The following is an 18,075-nucleotide window of genomic DNA, read 5'->3' as shown; positions in this document are numbered from 1 at the left end:
AAAATCATTATTTTAGTCTTTTTGGGGTTAACTGATAGAGCCCATGACTGACAGAAGTTGTTTAGGAGGTCTAGATGCTGCTGTAGACCCTCTTTAGTGGGAGACAGCAGCACCAGATCATCAGCAAACAGAAGGCATTTGACTTCAGTGTCCAGTAGAGTAAGGCCAGGTGCCGCAGACTGATCCAGGGCCTGTGCTAGTCCATTTATGTAGATATTGAACAGCGCAGGACTTAAGCTGCAGCCCTGTCTCACTCCACGACTCTGAGGGAGGAATTCTGTGTGTTTGTTTCCAATTTTAACTGCAAATTTGTTGTTGGTGTACATTGATTTGATGATGTCATAGGTTTTTCCTCCGATGCCGCACTGGATTAACTGAAGAAAAAGACCTTCATGCCAAATGGAGTCAAAAGCTTTTTTGAAATCAACAAAACATGAGAGAATTTTACCTTTGTTCTGGTTGATTTGCTTGTCAATTAAGGTATGGAGGGTGTATATATGGTCTGATGTGCGATATTTTGGTTGGAAGCCAATTTGACATTTGCTCAGAACATTTTTGTCTCTGAGAAAATGGCCTAGTCTGCCGTTTAGGATGTTGCAGAAAAGTTTGCCTAGGTTGCTGTTTACACATATACCACGGTAGTTATTAGGGTCAAATCTGTCTCCGTTTTTATGGATTGGGGTTATAAGACCTTTGTTCCAAATGTTGGGGAATATACCTAAACTCAGGATGATGTTAAAGAGCTTGAGAATGGCTAATTTGAATTTGTGGTCAGTGTATCTAATCATTTCATTTAGGATGCCATCGACACCACAGGCTTTTTGCGGTTTCAGGTTTTGTATTTGGTCTAATAGTTCAGCTAGTGTTATTGGAGAGTCTAAGGGGTTCTGGTAGTCTTTGATGGTTGATTCTAAAACCTTTAGTTTGTCACTCAGGGCATTTTGTTCCTGAGTTTAGTTTATGTTACTAAAAAGGTTAGAGAAGTGGTTTATCCAAACATCTCCATTCTGAATGGCTAGTTCTTGATGGTAAGATTTGTTTAGTGTATTCCAATGTTTCCAGAAGTGGTTAGATTCTAAGGATTCTTCAATTTCCCTGAGTTGAATTTTTGTGTTCTGTTCTTTTTTCTTTCTTAAAGTATTTCTATATTGTTTAAGTTTTTCGTGATAAAGATGACGGATGTTCTCATTGTCAGCATCTCTGTGTTTCTGGTTGGATAGGATTCTTAATTCTTTCCTAAGTTGTTTGCAGTCATTGTCAAACCACTTCTCAGTGGCATGTGGTCTTTTCTCTTTCACACTCTCTCTCACACCTTCTCTCACACACTCTCTCACACACACTCTCACACCTTCTCTCACACCTCTCACACCTTCTCTCACACACTCTCTCACACACTCTCTCACACACTCTCTCACACACACTCTCACACCTTCTCTCACACACTCTCTCACACACTCTCTCACACACACTCTCACACCTTCTCTCACACACTCTCTCACACACTCTCTCACACACTCTCTCACACACACTCTCACACCTTCTCTCACACACTCTCTCACACACTCTCTCACACACTCTCTCACACACTCTCTCACACACTCTCACACACTCTCTCTCACACTCTCTCTCACACTCTCTCTCACACTCTCTCTCACACCTTCTCTCACACCTTCTCTCACACCTTCTCTCACACCTTCTCTCACACCTTCTCTCACACACTCTCTCACACACTCTCTCACACACTCTCTCACACACACTCTCACACACACTCTCACACACTCTCACACACAAACTCTCACACACACACTCTCACACACACACTCTCTCACTCACTTACACAAACACACACACTTACACAAACACACACACTCACTCACATACACAGAGGCTCTCACACGCACACTCACACACTCTCTCACACGCTTTCTCACACGCTTTCTCACACGCTCTCTCACACGCTCTCTCACACTCTCTCACACACACACACACACACACACACACACACACACACACACACACACACACTCACACACTCACTCACGTACACAGAGGCTCTCACATGCACATATACCAAGAATCTTAATAATTCTTGGTAATAAGTGTAAGTTTAAAGTGTAATAAGTGTAAGTAATAAAGTTCACCCCTAAAGTTCAGAGTTCTGCATTATGACCATAAACACTTTAGTGTCATAGGTAAACACACTGTTTTCCTGAGTTATTCTGGACAGTGAAGACTTAAGGAAAGTGAATGAAAAAACGAAGTTGTAATGATAATGAATGTCCAGCAGGTGGCGCTGGTGCACTTCACCAGACCTCACACATCAGCTGACTCCGTATTAAACTACACTCAGCGTTTCCCTTTAAACCCACAAACAGACAATAAAACCACGATTTCTAACTGTACCGTCCCTCATCGTTTATGCTTTTATATAATAATAATAATATTAATGTCTGAATGCTGTTTTACATCAGAGGACCGTCTCTCCGGGAGCTCCAGCTGGCTTCAGAGGGACAGATTTGGTTTTGCGCTGTGTGTAAATGGACACAGACAGGTGCCCTGAGGCTCTGAACTCGTGCAAATGAGCCGAGACAGAAGCCACGTCACCTCCATCTACACACACACACACCGCTGAGTCTCCGGGGACGGGGCATATGCGTCCGTTTTCAGGGAATTGCGTGCTTATGCAGCGAGCCGTCTGATGGGAATTTGGGTAGCTGTGAATGTGCTGGCGGCTCTAACGGACGGCTCCAGATCTGCTTTGTCATTCTGAGCCATAGTTTCATCAGATTACGGTTTCTCTCGCTCTGCAATAATGACCCGTCGGTCTCATTAAACTTCTGCTTGCTTTCATCGTCCCGCCTCTCCATCAGCTGTCGGAGTGAGATGGAGATGTCAAAAAAACATGGCACTCTATTATAAAGCACCTATTCTGCTTTTTTTCCGCCGTGTGTAATGTTGCTGTTTGAGCATAAAAAATGTTTCCAGAGTCCCTCCAGCGGGAGTTCTTCTCTATATCAGTGTTTTGAGTTTTCTTCCGGTTACCAGCACGTCACAATATTCCTCATTATAATATTTAATACGCAGAATAAAGGGGCGGGACCTGGTTGAGTTAAGTTATGAACATACTCTGCAAGAACAAAGTTCATTCTGGCCAGCACATGCCATACTTCATGAGAAAAGCAGGTGCCGATCATCTGTGTTTCCTGCATTAACCCCGCCCACTTTAAATGTCTGACCAATCACACAATAGTTCTCGGACGCCTGCAAGAAAAAAGTTCTGCTCAGGCGACGTATCAAGATCAAGCTCCGAGAACTCCCAAACCAGGCAAAATTACGTCATTTTGTTCTTGCTGCCAGGGGCGTAGTTTATGGGGGGATGGAGGGGAGGTAACCCCCCCCCCCCCCAATATTCAAGTCCATCAGTTACAACCCCCCCCCCCCCCAATATTTCAAAATGAAAATCACAGTAGATCAAATGAAAAATATGTAGAATTAATTTATTTTGTAACAATATTTTTGTTCCTAATCAAATATGACTTTGTCATAATAAATCAGACAAAAATACTCCCCCTCCATTGAACCGATTGGTAACGCCCCCAACCAGCGAGTCGCACTTTCACCAAAACAGCGCGAGTGGTGTTTGAATGGGAGACACACGGGTAACGTTAGCGCCAAAAATGAAGAGAAGCGCTGCACAGCGGACTATAATTGCTGGTCAGAGAGGGATGCAAAAAAATGTAGCTTGTAGCCTACTGAGAATGAGGTATGAGAATATTGTGCAATATCTAAGTACACATGACATCATTTAGCTCATCCATTTCAATGTATTTAGCTATAACTATCAGTAAAGGTTACCAAAACAGCTGTCTGTTTTTCTAGTTCATTTTTCAATAGTGTCTGTAATTATCACTGACAATTATTCACATCAGTGTTTGTTTTCTTTCTAAATCAATCTGACTTTTGAACGGATTGGATGAACGAATGATTTTAGTGGCTCACTCATTTAAACAGTGAATCGCTGCCGCCTACTGGCGGTTTTAATACTTATTTACCTAATTTCTTTCTTTTTTATAATCACTACTATGTTAGAATTTTATGAGTGCTTATACACAATATTCATATGATTACGAGGTCTATAATCTCTTAACATGTTTTTATAACAGATTCGAGGTAAATATATCAGCAGGGTAGTAAAGTCAGCAGAGGGAGATGAGCAGATGACCAGGTAAAGAAAAATATATATGAGATATATATATTTATTTTTTATTTTTAAATAACACGCAGCACACCAACGTTCAACGTCTCTCCCCCCCCCACCCCCCCCGCAGCCCTGGGAGCGAGAACTCTTTTCTCTGTTCTTGCGGAGTATGTTGAAGCCTTTAGTTAGTCGTGTGTTGAAACCAAGCGGCTTCTCCCCCAGTTTCTGCTGAAGCCAATACGGAAGTGACTTAAACTGCAGTTCATTGACTGCACCGTCCTTCGGATGAGACATTAAACCGAGATCCTGACTCTCTGTGGTCGTTAAAAATCCCAGGATGATAAAGAGTAGGTGTGTAACCTCGGCATCCTGGCCAAATTTGCCCATTGGCCGCTGTCCATCATGGCCTCCAAATCATCCCCATATCCTGATTGGCTTCATCACACTGTCTCCTCTCCACCATAAGCTGGTGTGTGGCGAGTGTTCTGGCGCAATATGTCTGCCGTCGCATCGTCCACACTCTTAAGAATAAAAGTTCTTAAATGGTTAAGATGGTTAATTCCTGTTTAATATCCAATGTACCTTTAAATTGCACAAAAGGTTCTTTAGACTATAAAATGGGTTTAAAAAAATGGTTCTTTAAAGGGTTAGTTCACCCAAAAATGAAATTTCTGTCATTAACTCCTCCCCTTTATGTCGTTCCTCACCCGTAAGACCTCCGTTCATCTTCACACACAGTTTAAGATATTTTAGATTTAGTCTGAGGCCTTTCTGTTCTTTGAATGTAAATGCCCACTTGCTGTCCACGTCCAGAAGGTAATGAAAACATCATCAAAGTAGTCCATATGAGACATCAGTGGGTTAGTTGGACTCTTTTGAAGCGTCGACAACACATTTTGGTCCAAAAATAACAAAAACTACGACTTTATTCAGCATTGTCTTCTCTGCCGTGTTCCTCAAATAAAGAATCAAACGGTCATGATTCAAGATTCGAATCGAGTTTCAAACTGGGAAACTGCTAGCCTAGAAATCTAGACGCACCCTAGCGGCAGCAAATTTAATTTGCCCGCAAGTGTCGTCTAGGCACTCTCAATACCCATCTGAGCTGTATTCCTCACAATCTGGACGGCCCAATCACATCGTGTATAGAGTCGGCGGGCGGGGCCATAATGACGACGGCCGAGTTGCGCTTGCGTGCTTCTAGTAAACACAGAAACTGGCGAACGGCGGTCTTTCGAATCAGCTTTGACCGCGACTCTGGAAGACTTGGAGTTAAGCTTTTCTCTGAGAAAAGAACAAAAAACGGCACTGAAGTCATTCTTAAGAAGGGAAGATGTGTTCGGAGTTTTGCCGACCGGATACGGCGAATGTTTAATCTGTCAGCGAGCTCTGCTTCACCTTCGTTGCTCTGGTTGGTGTAGCGCTATCCTATCGCGTGCAGAGGGAGTTTGACAGACAGCCGTTTATCCGCCCCTCAGATTGAGCCGTCAATGGTGAGTTTCCAGACCAAACATCTTGATGTGGGTCTGGCTTGTCAGGCTAGGAAACTGCTGAAATCACGTGACATTTGCGATATGAATCACGAATCAATTTGCTGATTCGCGACCGTTTGATTCTTTATTTGAGGATTGAAAACAAACGCGGAAGAGAAGACAATGCTGAGTAAAGACTTAGTTTTTGTTATTTTTGGACCAAAATGTATTGCTGATGCTTCAAAAGAGTCCAGCAAACCAACTGATGTCACACATGGACTACTTTGATGATGTTTTCATTACCTTCTGGACGTTGACAGCAAGTGGGCATACACATTCAAAGGACAAAAAGGCTTCGGACTAAATCTAAAATATCTTAAACTGTGTTCAGAGGATGAACGGAGGTCTTACGGGTGTGGAACGACATTCGGGTGAGTCATTAATGAAAGAAATGTAATTTTGGGGTGAACTAACCCTTTAAAGAACCTTTCACAAAACAGTTCTTTGGGGAACCAAAGATGGGTCTTCAATGGCATCACTGAAACCCCATTTTTGGTTCTTCCGGGCAGCTTTATTTTTAAGGGTGCAGGTGCTGGTTGAGGAGATTCCCCCTTCTATGTAAAGCACTTTGAGGACCCAAAAAAGCGCTATATAAATGTAACAAAATATTATAAGGATGTATTTGGTTGCATGAGTAAAGGAAGCTTTATTGGGAAAAAGAAAGGGTAGTCTAGCTTTGACTTTTCCTTGAAGGTTATTAATGTGTGTAATGAATGACAGGGATGAATCCAACCAGATGCCTAGATATTTATATGTTTTGACACACTCCAGAGCCATACTGTTCATGCAGGTGACTGGGGTTGGGTAATATGATGTTTTCAACCTTCATTTGCTGGACACAGTTGGTGAGAGAACTGGCAAACCAATCACAGCTAGAGGTGGACAGACCAATACTGGGAAAGGATCCTATGGTGGACGGAGTCAAAGGCCTTGGTGAGGTCTATAAAGGTGGCAGTACAGACCTGCTTACTACTGCTCGCAGCTTTAATTATTTATTATGTGTGTATTCTATTCATACTCTTGTGTAATCGACACGCCATCCTCAATAAACCCGTCTCTTCTGGATACCCAGACATTTTGAATATTCTGATCTAATATGATTTCTGACCTGTAAGGTTGCCAGAATAATAATCATACACGGTGTGTTAATAGGCCAGAGGAGAACTGGCACCCCGACTGAGTCTGGTTTCTCCAAAGGTTTTTTTTGTTTTTTTGGAGAGTTTTGTCTCCATGCCACTGTCGCCTTTGGCTTGGCTTGCTCAGTTGGGGACACTAAAATTATGATGCAAGTTATTCAACTAAATAAGCAAATACAATTAATTAATTAGGTCTTATTTAATTCTATAATACTGATCTGCCCATATTGTCGCTATATGATAAATTAAAATAAGCTGATAACGTCACTGTTTTCTCCAGAACGTCTGTACAGCCAAATCTAATTTAGTTGCAATATTGTCTTGTTTATTACTGTGAAGCTGCTATGAAACAATCATGATTGTAAAAGCGCGATATAAATAAAGTTGACTTGACTACGTTTGTTTGCTTCATTTAACTGTGGAATAGTTTGTAAACAAGACACAGGTCGATACTTGGATCTGACAGGAATGGTGCAACACACTTACGTGAGTAAAACGTTTTTTATATGTGCAGACTGATCTCATGAAATGGCGTACATGTGATACGCCAATTCGTGTGCCATTTTAGCGTGCTATCAAAACACATAATTGTTTTTTAGCGTGTTTTCAACGTCGTATGGCCTCCATTGTCTGCATGCCCTGATGGAGTTTTGGTTCCTTTAGCTTGGCTTGCTCAGTTGGGGACACTATGATCTAAGTTATTCAACTAAATATCCAAATATAAATAATTTATTAGGCATTAATTCATTATATAAACTCAATTACTGATCTGCCAACATTGTCGCTCTATGATAAATTAAAATAAGCTGATATCATCACCGGTTTCTCCACAGCGACTGTACAGCCGAATCAAATTTAGTTGCAATATTGTCCTGTTTAACACTGTGAAGCTGCTTTGAAACAATTGTCATTGTAAAAGCGCGATATAAATAAAGTTGATTGATTGATTGATAATTCTGTCGGAGTGTAAATGGCATCAAACACTAACATTGATCCGTGTTTCCCCATGACAGCTGATTGGGAAAGATGACGTTGCCGTCCCCACTCACCTCTTCAAGGTCGTCCTGGCGCAGAAAGACCCGTCCTCAGACTCTCTGGCTTTAGGGGCGTTTGTGGTGCCAAACTCTCCAATCGGCTTCGAGCGTCCGCTGACGGACTTCCAGGTGAGCTTGCCTGATTTGGAGCGCATGTCCGGCCTGAGGTTCTTCCCTGGCGTGGAGCGAGCCGAGCGGATAGAGAACCTGTGTGACGTGGACTCGTGCCGGCTCATGGACTTCCAGCAGTTCACGCTTTACCTCAGCGGCCGAAAGGTCTCGAGCTCCAGGACAATCGCGCGGCTGGAGAAGGTCATGGCGGAGCTAAGAGACGCAGGCATCACACCGGACGAATATCTGACCAACCTTTACCTGGAGAAGAGACGAGAGCTCCAGGAGAAGAAGCCAGAGCTGTGAGCGGCCGACTTGTGCCCGTGTGTTAAACTGGTTTTGCAGTATTTTAGAGGATTTGTTTTTGGTATTGTTACTTAAAGGGTTAGTTTAAGTTAGTTCACCCAAAAATGAAATTTGTCATTAATGACACACCCTAATGTCGCTCCACACCCGTAAGACCTCCGTTCATCTTCACACACAGTTTAAGATATTTTATATTTAGTCTGAGAGCGTATGCAAGTGTATGCACACTATACTGTCCATGTCCAGAAAGGGAATAAAAACATCATCACAGTAGTCCATATGAGACATCAGTGGGTTAATTAGAGTCTCTTGAAGCATCCAAAATACATTTGGGTCCAAAAATAACAAAAACTACGACTTTATTCAGCATTGGCTTCTCTTCCGGGTTTGTGTTCAATCCTCAAATAAAGATTCAAACGGTTATGAATCAGTGAATTGATTTATGACTCGGATCGGCAATGTCACATGACTTCAGCAGTTTAAAACGTGATCCGAATCATTAATTAATACGCTGATTCATAACCAATTGAATCTTTGACAATCTTTCTGGAAATGGACAGTATAGTGTGCATACACTTGCATACGCTCTCGGACTAAATCTAAAATATCTTAAACTGTGTGTGAAGATGAACGGAGGTCTTACGGGTGTGGAGCGACATTAGGGGGAGGAGTTAATGACAGACATTTCATTTTTGGGTGAACTAACCCTTTAAAAGTTTGTTTTACACAAAGCCTCGAAGCTTACTCAGTGTAACATTTACTCAAATAAAGTGTTTTATTTCTCATATTGTGTATTTCTTTGTTGTTCGTCATCCAGGGCTCTGTCATTTTGTTTTTCAGACATAGAACAGTCTGGGAAATTAATCAGATCTTTCATTTGGGAATATTAGTGTTGTTTTTGTTGATTTTGAGATTATTGGCATTGACCAATAACCACTGCCAAAAAGTGGCTGAATTTTGAGTCAATGCTAATATAATTTCGGTAAATGTAATTTATGGATCTCGCTTGCTTCTCATTGTTTCATAACTGATGAACTTTGCAAAATTGACACTATTATTAAACTAAATTGAGCTTAATAATGAGCAGTGTTTTTGTATCATTGAGAGATATATATATATATATATATATATATATATATATATATATATATATATATATATATATATATATATATATATATATATATATATATATTAGTTTTTCATTTTATTTTTTACATTTTTATTAGTTAATGTTTTGTTTTTCTTTTAATATATCTGTATTTTTTTTAAATAAGTTTTAGTTTTGTCAACTTAAACTAGTTGAAAAAGTTTATTAATATAGAGTAAATTTTTTATGAATTTATGTTTAATATTAAAATATTCATATAAATATTTTGTATGTAAATAATTATTTTAAATATATAGTAAAAATTGAAATTCATACATATAATTTATATAAAGTATATATATATTTTTTATATATATATATACAGGTGTGTGTGTGTATGTGTATATATATATATATATATATATATATATATATATATATAAATTAGTTTCAATTTTGTATTTGACTTTTTGTTAGTTTTAGTAATTTTTGTCATTTTTATTAGTATTTGTTTTATTTTCAAATCAATGTTAAAAAACCTGGTAACTTATATTCAATGTTGTATTATTGTTTTTCTTATATATTCGAATATATTTCTTATTTTTATTTCAGCTTTAATTTTATTTAGTACATCAATTATATTTAATATATTATAATATATTAATAAATATTTCATTTTAAATTGAAATAATGCATTGTTTTAATTATAGTAAATAATTCTTAAATATAATTTATTTAAATACAATGAAGTTAATTTAAGTGTTAGTCAACTAAAATATTCCTGATAGTCTTCTGCTAATGTATTGAATGTTTGATAATGGATGCATGTTTCTCTCTGAAACCGTCGGCATTATATAAAGCGCTACAGAAATCAATGTAAACAGTATCCGTACTGCCATTAAAAAGCTGTCACCCAGCAGTCAGTGTAAATGTTTCTAGTTATTCTCTGTCTTTGTAAGTGCTTCAGAGGATGATAAGATCATTATTGAGTCACACACAGCTGTAAATGTCACAGACGCTGGCAGGTTTCTTCATGAACATCAGTGTGAGGCTGTGTTGTGTTGTGTGGCTGTTAGTTTTGCATGAGTGATTTGATTTGATCTTAAATCAATGGCTTCAGCGCTCAGGGTCTCTCGTCTCGTCCGGTCTGATGAAGGACTCGGTCTCTCATCTCGCCGCAGATGCACTGAACTTCCTGACACAAGTCGCATGTAATTGCATTTGATGTTCGGTAAAACACAGGAGATGTCTGAGTCGGTTGCACTCGTCGGATCAACACTTCTTGTGTTAGTCTGGGGAAAACGGCTCGTTTGACTGCTGGTGCATCAGCAGAAATTACCACACTAATACAGAGAAATGAACCTGCACTGGAGGAAGCGCTTCTATATCCATGCATGATTTAGTGTGTTTGTGTTTCAATTAATAACACACACACACACACATTACATAATCAGCATTGCCATGGGTTTCTCTCATGGCGCTCCACTGCTGACTCGGCAGAGCAACAGTTTGAGCTGCTAGTCAAACATACACACACATCTGCTTACCTGAATAACGACAAACATCAGATATAGAAACGTTTCTGTTGCATTGTGGCCGATTCCTGTGATCATGTGACCTCTTTTGTGAATGAGTTCAAGTGAGGTATTTAAAGTGTGTCTGACCTCTGACCCCCAGAGCAGTGTCAGAAATCAGACGGGTTTGTTTGATTCACGTTTATGCATTTTGGGTTAGGTGTTCTGGGTGGTTGATCAGAGGTTATGATGTTCTAGGTGTTTTCTAGGAGGTTGCTAAGGTGTTCTGGGTGGTTAATAGGAGATTGCTTAGGTGTTCTGGGTGGTTGCTAGGGTTAAGATGTTCTGGGTGGTTGCTAGGAGGTCACTAAGGTGTTTTGGGTGGTTGCTAGGAGGTCACTAAGGTGTTCTGGGTGGTTGCTAGGAGGTTAAGATTTTCTGGCTGGTTGCTAGGAGGTCACTAAGGTGTTCTGGGTGGTTAAGAAGAGATTGCTTAGGTATTCTGGGTGGTTGCTAGGAGGTTGAGATTTTCTGGTAGGTTGCTAGGAGTTTGCTACGGTGTTCTAGGTGGTTGATCAGAGGTTATGATGTCCTAGGTGGTTGCTAGGAGGTTGCTAATGTGTTCTGGGTGGTTGTTAGGAGGCTGTTAAAGTGTCGATGATAGGAGGTCGCGAAGATGTTCTAGGTGCTTGCTATGATGTTTTAGGTGGTTTCTAGGACTGTTGCTAAAATGTTCTAGGTGGTTTATTGAATGCTGCTAGGTTCTGTGTGGTTTCTAGGAGGTTGCTAAGATGTAGGTGGTTGATCGGTGGTTGCTTCGGTCTTCAGAGTGGCTGCTAGGACGTTGCTAAGATAATGTTCTGGGTTGTTGATCAGATGTTGTTATGATGTTCTGGTGGTTGCTATGGAGTTGCTAAGGTGTTCTGGGTGGTTGATAGGACATTGCTGGTTGGTCTGGGTTGTTGCTAGGAGATAATGATTTTCTGGGAGGTTGCTAGGAGGTTATGATGTTCTGGGTGGTTGATAGGAGGTTATGTTGTTTTGGGTGGTTGCTAGGAGGTTATGATGTTTTGGGTGGTTGCTAGGAGGTTTTGATGTTCTGGGTGGTTGATCAGAGGTTATATGTTCTTGGTGGTTGCTAGGACATTGTTTAGGTGCTCTGGGTGGTTGATATGAGGTTGTTTTGATGTTCCTGGGTGGTTTCTAAGGTGTTCTGGGTGGTTGCTGGGATTTTGTTATGATGATTTGGGTGCTTGTTTAGGAATTCTGGGTGGTTGCTAGGAAGTTAATAAGGTGTTCTAGGTGGTTGATCAGAGGTTGTTATGAAGTTCTGGCTGGTTACTAGGAGGTTATGGTGTTCTGGGTGGTTGCTAGTAGGTTGTTATGATGTTCTGGGTGGTTACTAGGAGGTTTCTACGGTGTTTTTGGTGGTTTCTAGGAGGTTATGATGTTCTGGGTGGTTGCTAGGAGGTTGTTATGATGTTCTGGGTGGTTGCTAGGAGGTTATGATGTTCTGGATGGTTGCTAGGAGGTTGTTATGATGTTCTGGGTGGTTGCTAGGAGGTTGTTATGATGTTCTGGGTGGTTGCCAGGAGGTTGTTATGATGTTCTGGGTGGTTGCTAGGAGGTTGTTATGATGTTCTAGGTGGTTGCTAGAAGGTTGTTATGATGTTCTGGGTGGTTGCTAGGAGGTTATGATGTTCCGGGTGGTTGCTAATGTGTTTGGGTTGATTGCAGTTTTCTTCCTCTCTTGCATGACAAGGCTCCTTCGGTTTGTATCGGTGGGTTTGTTTTAAGCTGTTCCACTTATTTTTCTGCATCACTGATTCTAGACCTTCATCAGATGGAAATGAAGAGGATGATGTGCTTTTTATGCTCTTCATTCACACAAAACCTCTGGACCTTTCAGCGTATTCAGCGTATATAAAACACCTCAAAGCGTGCTGTTTAACGATGATTCCCACTAGAGAGAATATGCGTCTGTGTATGAATATGTGGGTCACATTGAAGTGCAAGGATATGTAAATGCACAGATAACGGATTAGTTTGCAGGATTTGTTTTTCAGTCCAGATAAATCATGAGTGTGTGGTGAAGAATCGCTGCTGTCCGCGTTCAGATGCGTGTGTTGTTAACCCAGTTACACACAGAGAAATACAGCTCCCATGATTCCGCTGGGCTATTTTCATGAGTCTCGGGCCGCGGTGTCTGCGTCAGCGTTCTGTGCCGCGAGACAGTGATCAAGCGTCGGACTCTTTCTGCAAGCGAGTCACATTCGAAGTTTGTTTGCCAGCAGAGCAATTTTACTAAGATATTCCTCTCCCCAACAGAAACCTTTCCAAAGACTTTCTGCTTTTCTGGAAGTCACCTTCCCTCCGCTGTTGTGCGGGAACGGCAAATTTTTCCTCTTGTTTTTGCAAACTTCTTGTTCCAGAAATTAACATCTTTTTTTTTTCTTTTTTGTGTAGAAACACAGGGAAGCGTTTCAGTCGCGTGATGGTGTTCTTACAGGTCGTGTTTCTTATTTCTTCAAAGAAAAGCTCCAGGTTCAGGAATAGTTGTGCTTTAAGCATTTGCAGAATAATACATGTGTCAAAAAGACCCAAATGTACAGTTACAGGGACACTTAAAATGCAAATAAATGAGAGATGCAATGAGTAATTAAATACACAAAACTACTGCCTCCAGACTAGTGATAAAATAATATATACACACTCACCTCAAGGATTATTAGGAGCACACACTAATACTGTGTTTGACCCCCTTTCTTCTTCAGAACTGCCTTAATTCTCCGTGGCATTGATTCAGTAAGGTGCTGAAAGCATTCTTCAGAAATGTCGGCCCATATTGATAGGAGAGCATCTTGCAGTTGATGGAGATTTGTGGGATGCACATCCAGGGCACGAAGCTCCCGTTCCACCACATCCCAAAGATGCTCTATTGGGTTGAGATCTGCTGACTGTGGCGGCCATTTTAGTTCAGTCAACTCATTGTCATGTTCAAGAAACCAATTTGAAATGATTCGAGCTTTGTGACATGGTGCATTATCCTGCTGGAAGTAGTCATCAGAGGATGGGGACATGGTGGTCATAAAGGGATGGACATGGTCAGAAACAATGCTCAGGTAGGCCGTGGCATTTAAACGATGCCCATTTGGCACTAAGGGGCCTAAAGTGTGCCAAGAAAACATCCCCCACACCATTACACCACCACCACCAGCCTGCACAGTGGTAACAAGGCATGATGGATCCATGTTCTCCTTCTGTTTACGCCAAATTCTGACTCTACCATCTGAATGTCTCAACAGAAATCGAGACTCATCAGACCAGGCAACATTTTCCACTGGTCCAAGTCTTCAACTGTCCAATTTTGGGGAGCTCGTGTAAATTTTCCATGCCACGCTCAAAATGGCTTAAATCTTCTTTCTTTCCCATTCTGACATTCAGTTTGGAGTTCAGGAGATTGTCTTGACCAGGACCACACCCCTAAATGCACTGAAGCAACTGCCATGTGATTGGTTGATTAGATTATTACATTAATGAGAAATTGAACAGGTGTTCCTAATAATCCTTTAGGTGAGTGTGTGTGTGTGTGTGTGTGTGTGTGTGTGTGTGTGTGTGTGTGTGTGTGTGTGTGTGTGTGTGTGTGTGTGTGTGTGTGTGTGTGTGTGTATATATATATGTGTGTGTGTGTGTGTGTGTGTGTGAGTGTGTGTGTATATATATATTTATTTGTGTGTGTGTGTGTGTGTGTGTGTTAGTCTGTTTTGTTTGAGGTAGGTACAGTTTTTAAGTCTCTTCTATTTAATACAGTAAAAATCTGAAATATTACAATTTAAAATAACTTTTAAAGTGTAATTTATTCAGTCTTCAGTGTCATATGATCCTTCAGAAATTCTAATAGGATGATATACTGATACATTTGTATGTTTCAGGATTCTTTGATGAATAGAAAGCTCAGAAGATTTGAAGCATTTTATAAAAACAGAATATTTTGTAACGTTATAAATGTATGATCAAATGAATGATCAACTTAATGCACCCTTAATGAATAAAAGTATGATCACACAACCTTCCTTTAAACAAGATAGTTTGTTGCTGTAGTTTGATTTATTTTGTGTGTAACAAAGGAGCAGAACGAGAAGAATCCGGCTCTGTGCGTCTCATCTCACACAACATGATCAATACACGCGTGTTCATCTTCTGCATGTGTTTTCATGTGTGTTTCAGTGTTCAGACGGCATGCATGAACCGCAGGCTGCAGTCAGACGTGCGGTCGGGTAACATGCCACAGCGCATCTGATCACGGATCAGCTCGGGACTGAAGCATCTTCACTGGCGGCACCAACAAACACAGTCTGAGGACCAGGGAATAACTCACGCTAGCAGGTTTAATCTGGGTTTCTGTCGGTTTAATTGTCTGTGTTGTTCACCTTTCACATGTATTTATGTAGTATTTTCACTGGTGTTCCTCAGGGCTCAGTCCTGGGCCCTTTACGCTTTAATATTTATCTGTCATCACTTGGTCATTTGTTGTAACCACTTGGCCTCTTTTATTACTTTTATGCTGATGATGAACAGATTTATATACATTTCTGAGATAAAAAACAGGGATTAGTAATCATTTCTTAAGTCTGAACGGTGGTAAAGCTGAAGTTATGCTTATCGGTCCCCATCATCAAATTTCCTAAATTATTTTTACTGTTTTTGACTATTGGCTCTATTTTAGAGACTAAAAGTAAAGGGTGGATCCTTGCAGTTTACTTTTATTACGAGCTAAGTATTGCTTGTTTTGTGTACATTGCGTTATCCTGCTTTTATGTGCTATATAAATAAACTATTTTAATAAAATGTGCTATATAAATAAACTTGCCTTGCCTTTTAAGTAAGGGATAATGTCCACCCAGCCGGTTGTTATCGCAGAATAAACCCCTCCAGAGTGATCAGGACCCCGAGGCGAAGCGGAGCGTCACTCTGAAGGGGTTTATTCTGAGATAACAACCGGCTGGGTGGACATTATCCCGCTTATTACACGGCTACTAGTCTCAAATAAATTAGACACTAAATATTGTCTTGAGATTAAATATTTTATTAGCTCTTACGCAAAGCTTCCGCGAAGAAAAACAGTTCCAGACTGCTTTAAGCCTTTATCTATTGCTGCTAAATGTTGAGAATGAATGCTGAAAGGGTTAGTTCACCCAAAAATGAAACCAAGCCTATGATTTACTCACCCTCAGGTCATTATAGGTGTTTATGACATTCTTCTGTCAGACAAATACAATCAGAGTTATATTTAAAAAGTCCAGGCTAACGTTAATCCCAGCAGTAGTTGGAGCTGTTTCTGAAGTCCATTAAATGCAGCTGTCCGTCAAATAACGTGCTCCACACGACTGCGATGGGTTAATAGAGCCTTCTGATTCCAATCGATGCGTTTGTGTCAGAAAAATATCCATATTTAAAACGTTATAAAGGAAACCCGCCTTGAAGTCTTCCATTGTAACTTACGGCTGTTTAAGCCACAAGATGGCGCCAGCGTTAAGCACAGAAGTAGAACCGGTCAAGATAACTCGCAGTACCCGGATGAGCGGTGTGTGTTATCTGGAAATAACCTACCGCTGGAATGAGCGATTGACCAATCAGAATCAAGTATTTCACAGAGCCGTGTAATAAAACTTTATAAAAGAAAGTATCATTAGGGGCCAAGCACCAAAGCTGCGATGGCTCCTATTGTATGTGTTGGCGTTCTTAGTATTTTTCAGTTTCTTCCTCTTCCGCTATTGAGCTTATGGCCGCCTATAGAACCGCTAGCAGGAAAGTTATGAAATTTGGCACACTGATAGAGGACAGTCCAAACATTATCTGAAGCAAATTTAGTGTTTCTAAATCAAACTCTCTAGCGCCACCACTTGTCCAAATGTTTCACTCATGTTTTTTACGTCAATAAACTTTTGAACCATAAGAAACAAGTTATGAAACATTCCTGCCACATTTTCTTACCCCCCAAAAAAACGACTTTTCAAACTCCTAGACGGTTGCTCCAATTTTCATGAAAATCAATCATCAATCAATGCTGGAAAGAAGTTATGAATAGGTTTTTAAACCCAACCATTTTCTATTTTTTTTGTCAAATATTTTTATTGGAGTAAACCCAACCATTTTCGAATAATACGCAAACAAATTTTATTAAGCTATAGAAATATATAAACTTATATATAGTTTCTATAAAACAACTGTTGTTTTCAGTTGGTACATGAGCTTCCTGACCATCATTTCTGCCTGTATTTGACCATTAAGAAGAAAAAGCACATCCTTTATAGCCTAAAGTCTTCCGTCTCTGTAATTCGTGCTGCCGTTGATCTCGTCTCGGCTCTTTGAGGCCAGAGGATTGATCCAGACGTGAGTGTGTGTGTCTCTTCTGCCTGTTGTTTCTGACCTACTGACCTTCATATACCGACTCCAGCGTCCAGCCTCATTCATCACCGGAGGTCTGAAGCTCATTTACAGCCTTATCGAACACACTGGTGCTTTATTGTACCTGTACAAGCGTAGTACTAAATAGAAAATGTGCCTGTGCAAAACTCACAACCTCAACGCTCAGGATGCAAGACTGTTATTTGGTTGCTGAAGTGGCATTTCAATGTGTTTTTTAGCTGTCTCTCTGCAGTTTAATAGAGGTTTGATCATCACATCACTAACTAAATATAAATAATAATAATAGTGGTGCCTAAAACACACTGGTATTGATCATATTTGGTCATGTAAAGGTCATCTGCGGTATGTTGAGTTGTTCTACGTCTCTGTTACGTATGTAAAATAGGCCAAAAAAGCTCTTGTTTAGGAACTGCCATCCTTTACCTCTTTTTTTTGCAGTGCAGGACAGTTTTGCCCAATTAAATTGATGTATGAAGCGCGCGTGCACACCTGCTGTATGTTTGATTTGTAACGCTCTCTCGCTGTGTGTTCTCCTGTTCGCAGCTAATGTGGAGTAAGACATTTCTGCTCAGAAAACACTAGCTGCTTTTTCATTCCTCTGAAATGCATGAGTCACTAGAATGACGACTTGTTCTGTGAATGCTCCTTCTCCCAAATACATCTTTCTGAAAAATGGACTTAGTGGGGTGTAATGCGTCTGGGATGTAAAATTAAAAACGCTGAGC

General features: G+C 40.4%; 1 protein-coding gene across 1 annotated transcript in view; it reads left to right on the top strand.

The window, feature by feature from the left end:
• The window catches only part of LOC137064119 (nuclease EXOG, mitochondrial-like), a 14,257-nt gene extending 5,155 nt beyond the window's left edge, over positions 1–9,102 (top strand). The window contains exon 6 of the mRNA XM_067435449.1: positions 7,880–9,102. Coding sequence (XP_067291550.1) covers positions 7,880–8,317 — 438 coding nt within the window. The 3' untranslated portion in view covers positions 8,318–9,102. The remainder of the gene's footprint in view (positions 1–7,879) is intronic.
• Positions 9,103–18,075: the final 8,973 nt, after the last annotated feature.

The sequence above is a fragment of the Pseudorasbora parva genome, chromosome 24 (genome assembly GCF_024679245.1).
Source record: "Pseudorasbora parva isolate DD20220531a chromosome 24, ASM2467924v1, whole genome shotgun sequence".
NCBI classification, from domain to species: Eukaryota; Metazoa; Chordata; class Actinopteri; order Cypriniformes; family Gobionidae; genus Pseudorasbora; species Pseudorasbora parva.
The sequence above is the reverse complement of the archived record's forward strand: the minus strand, read 5'-3'. Positions and strand labels throughout refer to the sequence as shown.